The 19648-nt window shown below is 41.4% G+C and overlaps 1 protein-coding gene across 2 annotated transcripts in view; it reads right to left on the reverse strand.

The window, feature by feature from the left end:
• The window catches only part of DPH1 (diphthamide biosynthesis 1), a 166327-nt gene extending 149953 nt beyond the window's left edge, over positions 1-16374 (reverse strand). Inside the window, exons 1-2 of one of the 2 annotated variants that reach the window (XM_072138109.1) lie at positions 9061-9106; positions 1484-1636 (exon numbers count right to left, since the gene is read on the reverse strand). Coding sequence is in view for 1 of the 2 variants with exons in the window: in XM_072138108.1 (XP_071994209.1) it covers positions 1484-1636; positions 16178-16274 (250 nt within the window). In the remaining variant the exon portion in view is untranslated. Of the gene's footprint in view, positions 1-1483; positions 1637-9060; positions 9107-16177 lie in introns of those variants that run through there. The other variant, XM_072138108.1, reaches the window with a different exon arrangement.
• Between the last annotated feature and the right edge of the window lie 3274 nt (positions 16375-19648).

Below are 19648 nucleotides of genomic sequence, written 5' to 3' on the forward strand. Positions count from 1 at the left end.
AACGGGTTATTGTATAGACAAATATAGCATGGCATTGGAGACCAGCAGAGAAGAGAAGTAGGAAAGGAAATGATTAGAGGGGAAGAGGAAACGGACACAGGACATTCGAGGCGAGCGCACCTAATGGGATTAGATGCTCACAACACGTCAGAACACAGAATGATAGAGCTATCAAAACACTCAGGACAGCGGGGGGGCATTGTCCTCAAGATGATTCAGGTAACTTGTTCTGCCTCACCCGATGTCCCAACAACTGAACTGTTATAAATAATTCTGACGTTGTTGCTGGGGCACAATGTCCACCCAGCAGCGCTTCACAAAATTATGAGCCCTAGTGAAACTATAGAACCATTGTAACACTATCCTAGAATATGTGTGAACCTCTGAAGATAGTGACAGGTCTTCACCTAAGTATCTATATAACCAGGGAGAGATCTATGACGACAATTGTCAAACATACTCAAAAATGAAAACATGGTAAAAAACAAGCTACAAATAGTTTTGAGTACAAAAAAAAGGAAAAAAAATAATTTGTTCAGGATTTCAGAATATAGAGATATTAAAACTAAAGTATCAATTGTGATACTTGGTACAGGCGGTTCCCAGTTATGTACAAGATAGGTTCTGTAGGTTTGTTCTTAAGTTGAATTTGTATGCAAGTCGGAACTGTGTATTTTAGAGTTGTAAACACAGCCAAATTTTTTGGGGATTTTTAAAATGTTGAGTTGTCATAAAAACCAGGATTAGCAATAAAGCTTAATTGCAGACACCTGTGATAACTGTTACAGCTGATCATTGTAGCCTAGGACTAAAGTACAGTAAATTATCAACATCCAGAGGGCCAACTAGAGGTCATTTGTAAGTCGGGTGTTCTTAAGTAGGGGACCACCTTTATTGCAATAATCATCCATAGAATTATGTCCAGGGTCAAATGCTTTATAACAGGGGTCCGCAAGAATGGGTAGGTGAACAAACTTAGCCGAAGCCTCCTGACGTGTCCGGCTCCGCAAGGGGACGGGGCACTCATCATATGCTGACAGAGAGCACCAACATAAGAATAATTCTGCAATACTGTTATAGTAAGGCTCACATGTTAATCTAAATTAATATACATACACATTTAGCAGCTGACTTCTGTGCATGTAAAGAAAAGTTTTGACTTTTTTTTTTCTTTCATTTTTAAATACATATTCCTCACTTGAGGCAAGTTTAAAGTTTAAACTTTTTTTTTGTGTGTGTGCAATGCCTTCAGTGGTCACAACCACTTACAGATATAGTTTTAGGGATGAGTTAAGTCCCCTGAACAAATTATATATTACAAAATTTGGTTGGGGGGGGTGCTAGTTACAGTCTATTGTATAAGTGAAAAACTTAAGTAGTTGATCCCACAAATTTTCAGTCATAAAAAAAACAATTTCTTAAAAAATACAATACCTACGACATATGTATAGACCCTATTAAGGTTTCCAATTAGCACACATACCCCTTTTGGCCGCAGCTTGTTGTATTCTCCATATAGTCTTGGGAATTTCAAAGTTGTAATTCTGAGGGAGCACAGAGATGGCTTCCAAGAGTAAAGGATTCTGAGAGATCTCATCTGGGATTTGGTTGGCAACTCGACGAACTGGCGCACGACCTGAAGAGAAATTATGTAATCGTTACCTGGGTTGGTAGACAACATAACAAAAACCTTATGAGACAATGATTACACAGGACAAAAGGCTGACCACTTACGACATTTTTTTTTCTGCGATTTAAAATATTGCATCAAGTAAAGGCTACTATAAGTAACAGAACTGGAGTCCCAAAATAAACAGCAAAGTTAGGGCTCTTGTCCACAAGTGCGTGCAGTCAGTGAGTCGCTCCAAGCACTGAAGGGATCTCATGACCTCTGATCACTGGAATGAGCTGACATGATTGATTCATTCTAGAGATCTGACGTTTGGGTCAGGAGATCCCTTCAGAACATGGAATGATTTTTACTGACTGCCCTCGCTGGTGGGCACGAGGCCTAAAGGAGAAAAAGAAAAACGAGATAAAACACCAAGACATGCAAGTCCTATGCAGCCATGTTTTTATTAAAGCACAGACCCAACACACGGCAGACATATAGAAAGTGGAAGAATCCATAGCTAAGCTTGAAATACCGTCGATCCAATGTTGTGACCCCTTCATGTACCACAATGGCCAAACACCTGAAAGAAGTTATGAAGTTGATCTCTTAACCATTATGCAAGAAAAGAGTAATGGGACCATAGCACTGAAACAGTCCTGCAGCCCCTACAATCTCAGGATCCATGAGTACCCCCAACGCAGGACCCTCACTGATTTAGGGTATATCCTAGTTTATGAATTTTAGGGTCTGTTCATACAAGTGCTATGCTGCGAAAACACTGTAAGAAAAAAAAAAATAAGCATTCAAATGTTTTTTTCGCAAAATTTCTATAGTCATGTAGTAGATTCCATCTGCAATCTGCAGAATAACATGGAGAAAAAAAAGAGCACTTATAATTCACACAATACTACTGTTTTTTTCCCCTTCAGCATATCCACCACATGGACTGCAGTTATGATGATACATGTGAGATTACTGTAACTAGTAGGGTCTCCATCAGGTGCGGACAGTGCAGGAAATGTGTTCAGTTAATTCTTATTCCATTTGCAGGTGGATTCTCGATAACATCAGTCATATTCACCAAGCCGTGTTACCAATAATTACATGTATATGGAAATATCAATGCAAATTGTGACATGGGAAACACTGCAACCTGTAGATACATCTGGAATGTCAATGTACATGTGGATGTGCAGATTTACACCACCGTAGAATATCCATAGTGGATTCAGGTAAGTCCTACATAGACACAACCATGTTTGTTCCACATTTCAATTTGATGCTCTGTGTGCCTCACGATAATCTTCTGCTCTTTGTTCACATCTTTCGAATAATATATCTCAATTTTGCATGCATCAATAAAAATGGAGATAAACCCAGATAAGACTTGCCGAGCTGCAAACACAAACACTGCTCCGAGTTCTGCGGCTCAGGCAGTCAGAGCACATGCAGAACTGTAGAAGCCATGGCTGTGTGTACGAGCCCAAAGAAATGAGTTCTGAACCCAGGAAAACATGGAGTGGCTTAAGGGTTGGATTTAGTCAGCGTAGGATCATGACTGCAACCCGCTCCATGTGCTTGTAGGATTTACCAGACTAAATATATTAAGCTGAGTAAGTCTAGGTCAGTGGTGGCGAACCTATGGCACGGGTGCCAGAGGTGGCACTCAGAGCCCTTTCTGCATGCACTAAGGCCGTCACCCCAGTACACATTCAGCTCAACTAAAAGGCCTGGAACAGAACTGCACAACACACAGGCGATGTAGCCTGTCAAGCCCTGAGATGTGACCCTGCTGACAATCATAGTGCAATGAGCGCTTCCAAAAATGTTGAAAGCATTCATTGGTCTGAAGTCCTCACCTCTCCCAGGTCCTTTCCTCCCATTCTGTCCTGAGTCCTAGGAGTGGTAAGTACTTCTTAACTGTACTGCTCTGCTCCTGATGCTGGCAAATACAACCAACAGGGGACACAGTGCTGACTGGCACATGGAGGAGAGAAGAAGATGCAGTGTAGTGCAGGGAGCAGAAGAGGAGCCAGGAAAGGAGATTTATTTTTGCGTCTGCTCTGGCAGTCTCCAGTAGTATTAGTCCGTGCTGGCAGTCTCTCCATTATCCATAGTTTTTAGTTTCTAAAGTAGAATTTATTTCTGTACTGAGGCATTTCATTTCTGGGGTGGCATTTTGTGCTGTACTGAAGTTGTTTGGTTTCTCTAGGGTGCTGGTTACCCCATAAAGTTGAGCAGTATGACAGTATGACCCTTGGACCAACAAATGTTGCTCCATCCTAAATGCTGAATCCTTAGATTAGGAATAGAACAGACATTGCAAAGGAAATTTCATAATTTTTATCATTTATTATATGCTTCTGGATTTCCGTAAGAAAAAAAAAACAACTTTGATAAATCTGGAGCAGAATGAGTATTACTTATACACGATACATGATAAAATGGCCACACTGTGGAGACATGAAAACCGTAAAGACTCAATGGACCACCGGTTATGCGGTTTCCTTAATCTACTAAAATGTTCGCTTGGTACAGGCTGTAATCATCACAGTATTCAATGATCCTTAAAAATATTATTTTCCACAAAAGTCTAAAACTAGCCGGCAATTGATTCAGAATTCTATTTTGCGGTATTTCAATCATTTCTGTGAGCACTGGATGAAAACCAACATGGCTGCCATTACCGCTCAGACACGAGCTTGCCACATACCAAAGCTTTCCTGCTTCTGAATTTCCAATCTGTCTAAGTAGAAGTAGGAGATGTATTAGAAAAACTAAGCGGATTCCATTTTTCATCAAAAATGGCTCATTTTTCTTTTTCTTTCCACATATTTGCCTTCATTCTATAACATAAGTGATCCTTGCCCTGCAATTTCACTGGAAAGCACCCACCAGAAAAGAAAAGTAATTTCTGAGTGCGCTTTGACTAATAGAAAACAATCAGACATGCAAAAGTGATGCATGTAAGGCCTCATGAAAACAATGATATATAAGGATTAGGTCCAAGTTCTCATCTGGTCTGAACTTCTGTTTTTAGGATTAGCTCTAAAAAGGGCTATTCTCACGTCCCATACATCCACCTACCACCCGTTTCAACTTTATAGGTAGAATCGTGGTGGTAGGTTCCCTTTAAATATTCCTAGGTGGGCAAAAGAACACGTTCTCAAATTTAATGATATTAACAAAAATTCTGCGTTTCTAACCAGTCTCCATCAGTCCTGCTGTTGTTGCCCATTGCATCTCCTGTACTGCAGGAGCAGGTGGGAGGGGGCGGAGAGCAGCAGAGCCGGGGGCACTTCCTAAATAAGTGTCTGCTCAGCAAGTGCCTGCCCACAGAGCCGAATCACACACTAAGTAACTTAAGCAACAATACGCCAGAATAAAATTGCAAAGCGAGTGCTTAAAAGTTATTTTTATCATGTTACCATCACTAGGGGATTAAGATTTGACGACTTTCTTTCATGGGCTAACCCTTTTTTAAAAAGCCATTTAAATCAATGGACATTTTAAGGGACCCGTGAAACTTCTGTTATAGTTTAGTGATGAAAGAAAATAATAGAAGTCAGAATTGGACTAGTTATACAGAGCAGTAACACACTGGTAGCAATATGTTGTGTACTTTCGTAGGCTTTATTCGCTACCATGCAATGTGGTAATGGGCAGAAGAATCTACAATGTGCTCAGTAATACCATTAATTCCATCAGTAATTTCAGCACCTCTCCAAGTAGATTATTGATTTACCTATCTGTACCAGAAGAATACGGTACACTCACTATGGAGTCACCGGCAGTGTAAGAAATTCCTCTTCTCATAGCCATTCCATGAACCTCATTACAGCTGGATTTTGTGAGAAAATCGTAATATATTAATGGCTCTAAGCGGATTAACCATATTCTTGGAAGGTAAGTGCATAAATGGATGCTTAGCAAGGCAGATGGAAACTTCGCCGAGTTTACGAGTGTAGAAAACATGCGGGTAATGATTAAGTACCTCTCGCTTGTGTTCCCCCCCAATTGAAATGAAAGCTGGCCCTTGTCTCCCAGTGGAAGGAAAGGGGTTAATTAATTAGGATTTTGAGCTTTTAATTGGAGCTTAGCAAGACCCGCCTGACAGCTGTCCCCCCCCCCCCCCCCTCAACTAAATTCATTTGTTTAAATTCATTTTGTACAATAGTGAAATTAATTATGCAGATTTCCTTTTGGAGGTAATGTTGTTTTGCAGCTCCAATATTAGTTTGTTGCAATTGTGCTCTGGGGGTCTCCGCATATTGTCTGTGATATTATCAGGCATTGGGCCTCTCTCATTTCAGGTTATTGACAGTTTCTGAGACGAGATGAACATAATTATTAAGCATTTGTTGTGTAAGGGAGGAGGCCGGCAACACGATGAAAAATAGAAAAGACAATCTCCGCGTACAGAGCTGCGCCATTTCCCTCCTTTTTTCATCTAATTGTTCTCCCATGTGAATGATGTGATTTAGATATTTATTTTCCCTTTATTATGGAATGGATGGTTCAGGGGTTTTTTTTGTTTTTTAAATTTAAATTGCAATTTAATGTGGATATTGTTGCGTTGGAAGTTGGTTGAGAATTTATAAATCCATTGGTTGGTGTGTGTCTGGAAATAGGGGATGGGAGGGCGCAAAGCCACTTCTAACTAGGGCTGCGATATTATAACCGCACAAGTGCTTTCCAGAAATTACACTCTGATGGTTTACATCCTGCAGCTGATGCTACTAGAGTTATACAAAACTGAGGTTATCAACATGGCCGTGCCTGCTGGTTCACAGATTATGCAAGAATTTGGCTATATAGGGCATATATGTGGTTAGTTCTTAGAGGGAACCTGTCACCAGGGACCTCATTTTCACTAAAGACAGATTGTAAAAGCCCATGACACCTGCAGTGCAAAAATACCTCTATACCTTTTCTAAGCATTTCCATTACAATATAATTGTGTGTTATAACTTACTCTTGCATCCTGACAAAATCCAAAAAACAACATGTGACTTGTCTGAGCTACAGGCTGCCTCCATCTTGGTGCTCCTGTACAGCTCCTCCCTCCCCCACTGACGTCAGGCTGACCAGACTGTGACCTCTGAGAAGGAGCAGGAGGTGGAGCTGTACAGGAGCACAAAGGTGGAGGCCAAGCTCTGAGGAGTGAGTAACAGACAAGGCAAATGTTTTTTGAAATGCATCCAAAACAAAGCCCAGCCCCTGTGACTCCCCAGGATTTTGTCAGGGTGCAAGGCAAGTTATAACACACAATTATATTGTAATACAAATACTTATAAAAGGCAGAGAGGAATTTTTTGCAGTGCAGATGTTATGGGCTTCTGGAACTTTAGTAAAAATGAGGTCCCTGGTGACAGGTTCCCTTGAAAGATTTGTGGAACAATCCCCCCCCCCTTCCCGCCACATTACAATCAATGCTGCCGTTCTCCATAATAGGGTATTTCCAACAAACACGCTTAATGTGCGTCTGAGCAGACATGCGAAATTCATTTTACAGATTCTAAGTTCTTGGTCTGGTTAATCCCACAAGCATGCTGAACAAGATTGTTGGCACAAGTTAGGCTAAGTGCACATGCAGCCCACAAATCGGGGGAAGTTTGCAGCCTGTTGAAGATGGGAGGGGCGAGAACTCCTCACCTCTCCCTTTTCCCTAAGGGTACATTCACACGCGGTATGCCCGCCGTGCGGGCATACCGCCGTGTGCTGGAGGTGAGGAGGGGGTGACCCCTCCTCCCTCCATAGGAAATAGCGGCACACGGCCGCACATCCGCCGAAAGATAGAGCTTGCTCTATCTTTTTGCGGTGTGCGGCCCGGATCGGTGCCACACATGTGTGGCACCGGATCCCCGCCGTGCCGCTATTGCCGTCTATGGGGACGTACATGCGGCCGCAAATTTGCGGCCGCATGTACGGCCCCGCAGACGGCAGTGTGAATGAGCCCTAAGAGGCGGGTGGCCATGCAGAAAACCAGGGTAGGAACAGGACCTGCGCTATAATTTTCTGCATGGCTGCACTGCTTGGTCACTGTGAAGTAGCTGGCCGCATATACAGTCATCTGCATGAGGCCTTAGATAGTAGTAATTTATGCTTTTTTATTCTTCTTGCTTTTGGGACACAGTGGTGAATTTGGGCCTTTATTTCCTTTAAAAGTTCCTAAAACTCAAGTATGGGTGGGGGGAGGGAATAGATTTCAGCAAGACTTAATCCAAAGATCATTTTCCAAGATGTTTGGATCACCCTGATTGAAGAATTTACCGGTATGCTGCTTTTAAAGTCCAATTCACTCTGACAAACTCATTCCACTGGCTTGTGGCATTTACCAATCGCTGAACTGAACGGATATGCAGAGTTAAGTTCATTTTAGAAAATTTTTCATTTTTCTACAAATGAGCTTCTTGATGAACCAGGGCCATGTGCTTCTGTTGTCTCTTCATTTAATCCCAGACTCAATAATGATGAGATCATGGGCCATATGATCATCTCCAGTACCAAATATTGATATGATTTAATTCTTTTGATCTCTTTGCATTTTGGAAAAGCATTTTTACTTTGAAGACTTTTTTTTTCCCCCAAACCTGCCTAAAGCATTATCATAGTGCTGTACAGAAATCCTATAAAGTGCTCCCTATTAAATATAAAATAGGGAGTCTCAGACCAGTCTGTAGCTCCAGTCCCCGCCACTTTTAATCTGTCTTAATCGGGTTGAATGGGTAGTGGTTACCCAATTAGGGCGGGGTTAAGTTAGGCTCACTGGCTCACTGTAGGGAGCCTACTCACACTCTCACAGGAAAGAGACGGCTCACTTGTAAACAATACATCATTAATTCACAGTAGAAGTACCAAGGCAGCCTCACAGCTTCCACATAAAACCCTGAAAAAGTCAGATATCTGACCAGACTATTACACAAAGATCTAATCGAAATTATATCCTTGAGCTTTGTAATAACACAAGACAAAATACATGAATTTTCTAAGTCATCCTTCAAGGTTTACACCACATTGTCTCTTCCTGAATAAACCAACATTGTTATTACGTACAGCATACAATACACTATAACAATGCACAACAGTGAAAAGAAGGAAAAGCCGATTATCATATAATAGAAATTGTAACATTGAGCGGACGATGAGAATCAAAACAATCTTGAATGAAAAGTGGCATTGGTGCCCATGGGAACAAGGGGCTGTAAAGCTCATTGCTTTTGGTCACAATTTTTAAGTGGAATAATCTGCACCAAAAGGTTATGGGTCAACAAACCCTAAGGCTCTGTTCAGGTTACCGTACTCAAGAAAAATCTGCTAAACCTCATATTTTTTGTAATGTGGTGTAAGTGTGGGGCAGGATATTAGGTAATTTACCAATACACATCTATTAAAAGATCTGCTCTGCTTTCTTGATATGTAAAGTGAAGCCTCATGTCTTTTACCTCATTATCCAGACATCCCCGACCATAAAATGGCTGCAAATGGAGGGTCATGTGATCCTGGGTCTCTATGGTAACAAACAAACCATGGTTAACCCCTTCATGCACTATTATGTCCTAGTGCTGCTTTGAGATGGTGTATGGAGAAAGCTCAAAGGCTGAGCTCCCTCCATACACAATGGGTGTCGGCTGTATAACACAGCTGACACTTGCCTGTAACTTCCACAGTCAGTGCTGGCATCAATCACAGCAGCTAACCTGTTAAGAGCCATAGTCTATCCCGTCTGTGGCAACTAAATGAGCTGCTGGTGGGCGCCACCATCTTGGTTGACTGATAGGAGACCCCCATGACGTCAAGGGAGGGCGCCAATCATTTGCCATGGCAACCTACAGTCTTACAGAGACTTGTAGGCCTGCCATGGATAGTGAGGTCTAATAGCCTGCCATAGAGAAATCAGGAGTTAAATTACTATATACTGCAATACAGTGCTTTTGCAGTATATACAGAAGCATAAGCAATCAGACCATGCAGGGTTAAAGTACCCTAGACATTCTGAAATAAAAGTAAAAAAAAAAAAAAAAAAAAAAAAAAAAAAAAGTTTTAAATCAACCCCATTGACCTAGAACACATGAAAATAAGCAGTAAATATCATAAACATGTTAGGTATCACCCCATCCCAAAATGCTTATCAAAATATAAAAAAAAAAAAAAAAAAAAAAAGATTATTCCCGGCCGTGGACACCGTAAAGGAAAATAGCGTCCAAATGTTTAAATTGACACTTTATTGCCATTTTCCATCCATGAATACTTGAATAAAAAAAATTAATCAGTCATATACGGTATATTCCAAATTGATATAAATTGAAATGTCAGCGCATACCTCAAATTGCCCCCCCCCCCCCTTATTAGCAAAATGGCAGTGTGGCGGTAGCATCCCTCAAAAAAAAAAAAAGATTTTGCCATCCACTGGCGCTAATAACTTTTTGTACTTTGGTGTACAGAGCTGTGGGTGGTGTCATTTTTTGCGACTTTTGATGAGGTTTTCAATGCTATCATTTTTAGGACTGTATGACCTTTTGATCACTGTTTATTGAATATTTTATAGTTTTCAAAATGACAAAAAAGTGTCACTTTCGAATTTGGTCGCTATTTTCCGTGACGGGGTTAAATGCAGTGAAAAAACGTTATTATATTTTGATAAATCTGCCATTTTCGGATGGAGCAATAGTTGATATGTTTATGATTTTTACTGTTTATTTATATATCAGTAATAGGGAAAGGGGGTTGATTTGAATTTTTAGGGGTTTTTTTAAATTAATTTTTTTTTTTTACTATTTTTCAGTCTCCCTAGGGTACTTTAACCCTAGGTTGTCTGATCCATCCTACCATATACTGCCATACTACAGTATGTGACGTCACATGCCGTGATTCGACGAACCGGGTCAAATCGAATTTTTATAAATTCGCCCATCTCTTGTTCTATCATTTAAAAAGCAACTGAAATGTGAAAAGACACATAGAAAACGATGGGGGAGATTTATCCCCTCTAAGTCTCTTAGAGCAGAACTGTTCTAGTTGCTCATGGAAACCAATCAGAGCTCAGCTTTCATTTTCCCACAGCTGTTTATACAATTAAAGCTGAGCTCTGATTAGTTTCCAATAGACCTAGTTTTACCTCCAATGTCTCAGTAAGGTATCCATGAAAATCACTGAATCAAGAATGTGAAATACAATGCCAGAGTGAAAGGGCCCATATGCCTAGTTTTTTTTTTTCCCAAAAACACTAACCTGTTAGTCACTAAACATGCCCATAGGTATGCATGACTTATCTTGTCCAGAATTCAGGTATACTGAGGGTAAAGGAGTATTTATGCAATGATTTGAGATTTACGAAGGTTCCTAATATGAGGAGTGCTAGGTCATTACTTTGAGTAGTGGATCCCACTGGTTCGTTGCCAAATTTTGCTAATGATCCCAGAACCCCTCTGTTATACTGTCTCACCCTTCTACCTGCCTGATGTAATCTTACTGCAGCAGTGGAAGTTTTAGCAGACAGCGGGAGGGGAAAGTGCTCTGCACAGTGTAACAGCCTGTGAAGCTACAACACTAAATGGCTGTGTAAAGTCCCCAAAAGCCCTTCTGTCTCATTAACATAATTTTAGTTGATTTTAGAAGGAAGGAGCCCATGGATAACAAATATAAGATTACCATAGTCACAGTGCACCTATAAGTGAGGCTGCATTCACGTGGATGTATGCCCACTCTGCTCGCTGGAGAGGAGGAGCGGTGACCCCTCTCCTCTCCTTAGAGATGCATGGCACACAGGAAGAGCTCGGGCACGTTCCATCTATTCCCTGTGTACGGTGCGGTACAGTGATGCACGTGTGCGGCTGTACATACCTCACCCGCACGGTCGTGTGAATATAGACTAAGAGTCACTGGTTTATCATGGTGGATTTTGATTAGTCATTTCTAGTAATTTAGTGGCAGAATATTGTGTGGGTAAGATGCCTTTAAATTTAAAGGGGTTGTCCAGAAATAAAACAATACTAAATTATATTAACAAAAACTTTATCTGATCTGCTTAGATCATGCCATTTCCAATCCCCTCGCCAGGTCCAGACTTCTTTAGCCAACTGGTCAAGATAAACCAGGCACAACATACATAACACATAATCTGATCACCTATCCCTGCCACCACAGCATCCCTTATGAGACATGACCCCTTTATACAAAAGGGCATTTGTATTAATTTCTCCCTTATCCTTTAGATTGTCTGAACGGATGTGAACATTTGCCAAGAATATTTTTTATCAGGCAAGAATATCAATAAAAACCATTCACTACAATAAAATGCAGAGAACTCCGGTGTTTACAGGTAAGCCTTGTATCAAATAATGAACAGGAGCCACGAAGACAAGAAAGTAGTAGCAAAAAAAATTATTTAAATAAAACTGGAATGTAGGGACCTACGGCCACTCCAATCAGTGTTAAACAGGAAAAGAAGGAAGTGGCTTTACTCATAAATATACTGGCCTCATAACGATGAATGCATTTGCTTTTTTATTTATATTATTTTTTTAAGCTTTTGGGGGGGGGGGGGGGGTTCAGATATATAATATACAAAAAACTATATCCTATTGCAACGCTTCCCCGTTATTTGCTGCTGTTCCTGTCTGCTCCAATCTACAGGAGACTTTTCCTAAGAACCTTTCCACAGTTCAGTGTGAGGAAGCAGCACCAACTAATGAATGAAGTCTATCAACAGGCAATAAAAAAAGCCCCTTACACACGGTTTAACATAAACAACATGTGAGGATCTTTGTTCTAGGCCAGTGATGGCAAACCTTTTATAAACCGAGTGCCCAAACTACACCCAAAACCCACCAAAACCAAAAGTTATTGCTACCTGTTCTTCCACTTCTTTAATTGTATCGGCCGCCTGAGGCCACCTATACAGTTGAAAGAAGGAGGGCAAATTCAGACTCTTTATAGCTTCTCTCCAGGGTCTCTCTGTAGAGGGAGAATGGTAAGTTCAGCAGGCAGACATCCAAAGATAATGCACTTCTTTCAACACCTTCTCAATTTTCTAGCAGTTCCAAACAGCCAATAAAGTGTTTCTGTAAAATAGCGCTGAGAGCAGCATCTCATAAATTGCATAGGACTGCAGGAAGATTTAATGGATTTGTTCCTGTTTGGTGAACTCAGTCCTGGGCTGATGGCCTGAGTGCCCACAGAAAGGGCTCTGAGTGCCACCTCTGGCACTAGTGCCATAGGTTCGCCATCGCTGTTCTAGGCTGTGTGGGCACAACATCAGTTCTCCTCCTGAGCCGTGTTGGCTGTGATTGCCATCCTGCAGAGGCAAAAAGGCATGCATATGAATACAAATTACTCTTATTTTTAAGGAGTCAAACCACCTGTACAAGTATCAGGGGCGCTTGTACAGGCATTAATGTGACCTCTGCTCTAGACACAACAGAAATTATCTCAAGAGAAGAGTGCTCAGCTATCTCCAGAAGTTCCAAACATCCACACAGATGGAGCAGCAGTGCTTCCGCTCTAGATGAGAGGGTAGTTCCAGGGACCCCCATTTTAATGATCAGTGAAAAATCTAAAAAGTTTTTTCTTGTGGGAAACCCCCTTTCAATTAGAATATAGCGGCAGAACAAATGTTATTCACCACAAACTTTACAGCCCTGAAGAAAGAAGCATTTTCTGTGTCTGGAGAATGATCAGTAATTACAGATTAGCAGAGGGTCGGCAACGGAAGGTCAGTGAGGGCGATATGACTTTGTGCCGATTCACATGGCCACAGTGCAGAGGACTTTATAGTGATATGTGTCACCACTACCCCATGGAAGAGCAGCGCCAAAATGCAATCCTCATCTTGCACGATATATCAAAGATGCACACAGTTCAGTCCTCTGTGTTGCGGTCGTTACGCGAATTCCTGCCACTGCAGGTCTGGGTGAATCTTGTTTGTTTTAGCCCTTACTTTGTTAGTTTACACCATCTGATCTAATAGTTTTTACATCTAAATTATTTTAATAGATCATTTTAGCAGTTTTGTGATTGTGATACAGATCCAGAAATCCCTTGTACAAAGTAAAATTGTGAACATTCTGACCACCGTCACCCACCACGATAAAGCCTCCGATATAAATACTCTAGCTGCAGGTACCCATTATTAACATCATAATTATGCAGGGATTTGGAGCACTGTACAAAGATAAAGCTCTGACTGTTATAAAGATAAATAAGGAATTTAACAAAATCACAGAATTTTTACTGAAATCCCTCCTGTATGCCATCTCTCTCATTCACAGTTTACCAAAACTCAATTTCAGATTGAGTGATGCTGGGTGCAAAGTCTCCTATACACAGCACATAGAGAGAAGGAGGGGTAGCAAGGGGATAGGGGAGGCCAGTCTGTCATATATTATTATTTACATCAGAAGAAGTCATTCCCTCTAATAAGGAATACAACAAATTAGTAATTTTGTAGCCGTTATGTTTAAAGCCACTCCAACCTATTCCTGTATTATACAGCCTACGAATCTCCCATTCAAGAGAGAGGAAGAGAGAGGAAATACCTTCTTTCAAAGTTCTTTGTAGCTTACACCAAGGGCCATTTCACTTAGGTTAGTTCACTACATGAAACTCCATGAAAGACCTTGGAGGGGAATATCTCATAGTGGATACATCACTTTTCGGATTATAAATGTCTTAGGATAGGGGATAATAAGCTGTTTAATGAGGCTCTTTCTGCTGGGACCCCACAGATCTCGTGAACAGGACTCCCAGCAATCCAGAGAATGAGGGTCCCATAAGTCACTAACTTATCACATGATGGTGTAGGCTGGGGACACATCAGACCTCGTATTAACAGGCAAAGAGTTGATGGCACCCAACTGGTTGTAATTTACAGTAATGTATGACATGATGGATGAAGGAGAAACCTGTAACAAAATGATGCACACTGCAAGTTCAGTATTTACAATATTGCTGCAGATTGGGAAATGTAGAATTCAACCTTTGAAGGTCCATGCAGATATGCTGAAGAAAAAAAAAAACATGGGACAAACCAGTAGATTTTTTTTTTTTGTTGTGGCAACCAGAATTGATACAGTATTTCCACCACAGATATCCTGTAGCCACTACTCATCGTCTATTCAGGGCCTAAAAAGGATCATGTGACCAACTGGTATACATCTGTTATATCCTTCTGCTAACTTTCATAGACTTCCAAGGCTAGGTTCACATCGGCCCCGATTTACAGTGGCTGAGTGAGTAGCACTTCGGCCTTGCAGCACTGGAGTCCTAGGTTCAAGTCCCACCCAGGACAACATCTGCAAAGACTTTGTATGTTCTCTCCGTGTTTGCGTGGGTTTCCTCCAGGTACTCCAGTTTCCTCCCACACTCCAAAACATACTGGTAGGTTGTTTAGATTGTGAGCCCCTTGGGGACAGGGACCAATTTGGCAAGCTCTGTACAGCACTGCGTAATCTGTGTGCACTCTATAAATAATTCTTATTATTATTTACTAAAGTCATTGTGCCAGCTTTCTGTTGGACTTTGCATGTTCTTCAAGTGCAAACTGCTTGCACATGCATTTAAGAAGTGTCTGAGACACAATTTTGGTGCACACTGCGCTATACCCGACACGTTTAAAATCGTGCCACGTTTAAAATTCAAAAAAAGTGCACATCCAAGGTTAAAGGTGCACCAAAAACAAAAAAATAAATAAAAGCAGCGCAGGGGGTGAAAGATTCAAGAAGAACAAGTTCCACAAATCATGAATCTGGCACACCCTCCACCTGTAAGTGAGGGCCACTTTTTAGTAAGTGTGGACCATTGTGTTTATTGCCTCCATTGTAAGGATATGTACGGAGGCTTAACGACTTACCCTTACAATGAAGGGCTAGGACATATGGACACTAGGGCATTCACATATGGCGGGTCAATGCAATATATTATATCCTTCCCCGATAGGCCTCTGCTGAACGTAAACATTGCTCAAGCAGTAAGGAGCAGGATGGAAAAATACCTTTAAAAAGGAGCCCATCACAAAGTCTGGAGCTACTAGGCCTGCAAACAGGGAGGTGGGTACTCAACCTATCTTTAATAAGTTATAGACTACATTTTCTCAACTTTGAATAAATGTACACATTCAATATTGTAATATGTAGGACCCTAATCTTCACATATATGTCACTCATTTGCCCCAAATGTGTTTCAAATGGATAACATGGATATTCATGTACCAAGAACAGCTTATAGGGGATCATCCATTTGCTCTTAAAGGGGCTTGTATATAGTAGATGACACCTTTAAATCTGATAATATATTTCAGTATTGGTTCTAGTCCCTTTGAGAATCATCCTGTCCCCATGCACCAGTTCTTGTGGCTGGCATGGCCTGGCACAGAATGCAGAGTGGCTGCCAGGGTCTTCCCACTGACTGTGTGTAGGCCACCTACTGTAAGGAGTGTTATTCATATGGCAGAGGCACCCAGTGCAGCAGATGGAGGGTGACATGTCAGGGCTGCTCTTTTCAGGCGGCTGCATATGTCATCGTCAAAATGAACATACAGGACTAGATCTGAGAGCGTCATCTGACCTGTTTTCACACTCCCGGCCGGTGTCAGGGCTCCGGCTCCATCTTTCTCCGTCTCCCCAACATCAGCTCTCCCTCCTTCTGCTGTCAGTTCCGCCATCACAGCTGTAAACACACGTGTGTACGAAAAGGCAGCGCAAATCCATTCCAGAGACAGACAGCGCAGCTGCTCGCCGAACAGTCGATTCCTAGTATCGCTAAAACGGGATGTCTGCCCCTAGTGGAGAACCTGTGGAATTATATCTATTTTCTCTCTGGAAAAAAGGGAAACAAGGGAACTTAAACAAGTCTTGTACTTTCATGAACTTGTTACAAGTCACATATATGATAACCACACTTTATGTGTCATGGCCTCAAATTTCTTGCAGGGGTGTTATTACCATGTAAAACTACATGACAATATGAAATATATACTGGAGTATAAGCTGAGGCACCTAATTTTAACACAAAAAAACTGTGAAAACCTATTGGCTCAAGTATAAGCCGAGGGAGGGAAATGCATTGGTCATAGCCTCCCCAGTATATAGCCAGCAAGCACATGCTCCCCAGTATATAGCCAGCCCTGCCCCCTTGTATACAGCCAGTGCCTGCCCCCTTGTATACAGCCAGTGCTTGCCCCTAAGTATATAGCAAGCAGCCCCCTGGTATATAGCTACAAGAAAGGGGACATTATTAATTGGTGGGTCACACTAGGGGTGCATTATACATTTTAGTGGAGGGGCCCCCTTGACAGATGGTATCATACAATGAAAGCAATAAGAAGCGGGAATTAAATAATGTGCGACAGAAAGATGGATACCCTAGGGGGTGGCAGAGTGAGGCCCTAGGACAGTGGTGGTGAACCTATGGCACGGGTGCCAAAGGTGGCACTTGGAGCACTCTCTGTGGGCACCCAGGCTATCACCCCAGCACAGAGTATCCAGACAGGACTCAAAACCTCCTCCTGCAGTGCCGGCCACCCAGGATGTGCTGTGATCAGGGCTAATTTAAAGCTACACATCCTTAGCTGTCTGGATCTGCAGGAGGAGCAAGGAAGTGCAGACAAGACTGTGTGATTATTGGAGCTCCTGCTATGGGCCCCACAGTTCTTTCTGTTCAGGGGACCCTGGAGGGAAGCTACAATGATAATCTGAATTTCTACTCTTTCTTTCAACTGTATTGGTGTATTTTGAGTAGTTTTGCAGAATAAAAACGCTTCATTTTTATTTGTTTGTTGACAGAGCTGTACTGTACTTGGTAACATGGTAACATTTCTGGGTAAATATGACTTTTTGATCTTTTTTTGTAAAATAGCTGGACAAAAATCATAAATGTAGGTGTTTTTAGTGGTTTTTTATGGGGGTTATTTATTTATGCAAACACAAAGCTGAGATATGGTAAATGTTAGTCAGTAAATAATGTGGGTAGTAAGACTATCAGTTTGAAAAACAGAACATTTAGAATTTTGAAAATAGATGATTTTTAATTTTTTTTTTACCAATTTCACCTTTGTTCAAAAATAAATGCTAAATATATCAACCAAAAATTCCCACAAACTTGATGTACAACATGTCATGAAAAAACAGTCTCAAAGGCACCTAGGTAAATTAAAGCCTTCTAAAGTTATTACTGGAAAAAGTGACACATGCAAGTTTTGAAAAGTAGGCCTTGATCATCAAGGCGCAAATGAGAACTGGTCACTAAGGGGTTAACAATGAATCATCTGATAGCTTGTTCAGACTAATACAGTGCCATACTGATGTATAGCAGTGTATTAGTACAGTCAACCTGTTCACAGGCACAGGCCCCTAGCAGCACCTAGCAGGTAGTTACACCTGGCAGCCCTGGGGTCCTTCATTGTACCCCAGTATTACCATGGAGATGAACGGTGTGGGGGGTGCCAATCGCAACGGGCATAGGTGAGTTATCTGTATAGATGCCGTGGTCATGATAGGGATTGAGATTATTGTGATGCACAGCCGGGCTCCTGAAGCAATCACACGGACTGTGCTTCTAAGCCCATGCAATCTCTATGAGGTACATGAATGGCAGGATGCAGCAACAGACGTTAAGGGGTTAACCATGATATTGATATTACAAGCATAGATTTTGCTGCTGTAAAGTAAAAATAAATCTGTGCCACCGAAATTCCCTTAAAACAGTAACAATATTAAGCACCCTTACTGAAATGTAGTGGCATAGCAGCCAAATTGAGCAGCTGGACAATGTATTATGGAGAACATTTTATCTATCTCTGAGTGTTCAGGTGCCAGGTACATTTTAAGCCAAGATTAAAATGCAGATCAAATGTATTAATATAATTTTATCAGCAGTTTCCTCAAGTATCTTATACTTCCCACACATTGCCCAGATGTCATAAAATGTCCATGTAAATGGCCCATACAGTGCACACAGTATCTAGATTAATAGTGCAGTACAGCCGTCCGAGAAGCCCATATATTGCCATGCAGGACCTATTACTTACCAGGTTAATTCCATGAGGACCCAGATAAATATTGCCGTAGCGTGTCTACATAAATACAATCAAACATGAAATAATGTGATGCACTGATACCTTTTAGGCAGTGATTGCCAAGATACATAGTACCATGAAGGGAACAGAATGTCCACATGAAAGGGGCCATAAAGAGCATATATATATATATATATATATATATATATATTATACAATGCCCTACAACATTGTACAATGCCCTACTTATAAAAGGGAGTCTCTACCACCTCCAAAGCATTATAATATGCTGGCAGCATATTATAGTAAAATACACTGTGATTTATTACATGCCTTTATTACTTCTGTCCATTATTCCATCTCCAAGATATTCACAGTTCAATGCATATTGGTGCACCAAAGTCGTGTCTGTAGCACCTACTGGAGACGGGGAACACGACAAGGGGCAGATCCCGTCCCCAACGTTACAGGTATTTTTTAATTCATAGAACATTTCTCTAATGGTCCTTTAATGGTTCAAATAAAACCACCTACCTTTATCATTTACATTTATTATCAGCATGGTAAATTACGGAAATGAGGTATGATGGGGGCTTGTATAATAATATAACTGTAGTTAACGTTTATTGAACTAGTCCAATCTGGTAGCAGAGCTTCTGCTCCTTTTGTCCTCCACTATCTTTACGTCTATCGATACCAGTAAAAAACATAAGAAGATACTGTTCAACCAATTGTTTCTGTCACCTGCGCACCTGTGATCCACGTATCAGATCGCACCTGTGCCCCTCTCCATGGCAGCGCCTGCTCCATACCGCACTCACCTCTCCACGCTCCAGCTCCCGTCTCGGCTGGTCAGCGCACTCACAGATTTAAAGGGCCAGCACGACGCTGATTGATGCTTGCCACTCCTGGGTTTTCCATAAAGACCAGCTGCTCCCATCAACCCCCACCGGATCTTTGAGCTAAATGCCATCAAGAAAGCTATTTCCCTGCGTTCTTTGTGTTTTTGCTCTGACCTCCTG

Source organism: Engystomops pustulosus, chromosome 2, assembly GCF_040894005.1.
Source record: "Engystomops pustulosus chromosome 2, aEngPut4.maternal, whole genome shotgun sequence".
NCBI classification, from domain to species: domain Eukaryota; kingdom Metazoa; phylum Chordata; class Amphibia; order Anura; family Leptodactylidae; genus Engystomops; species Engystomops pustulosus.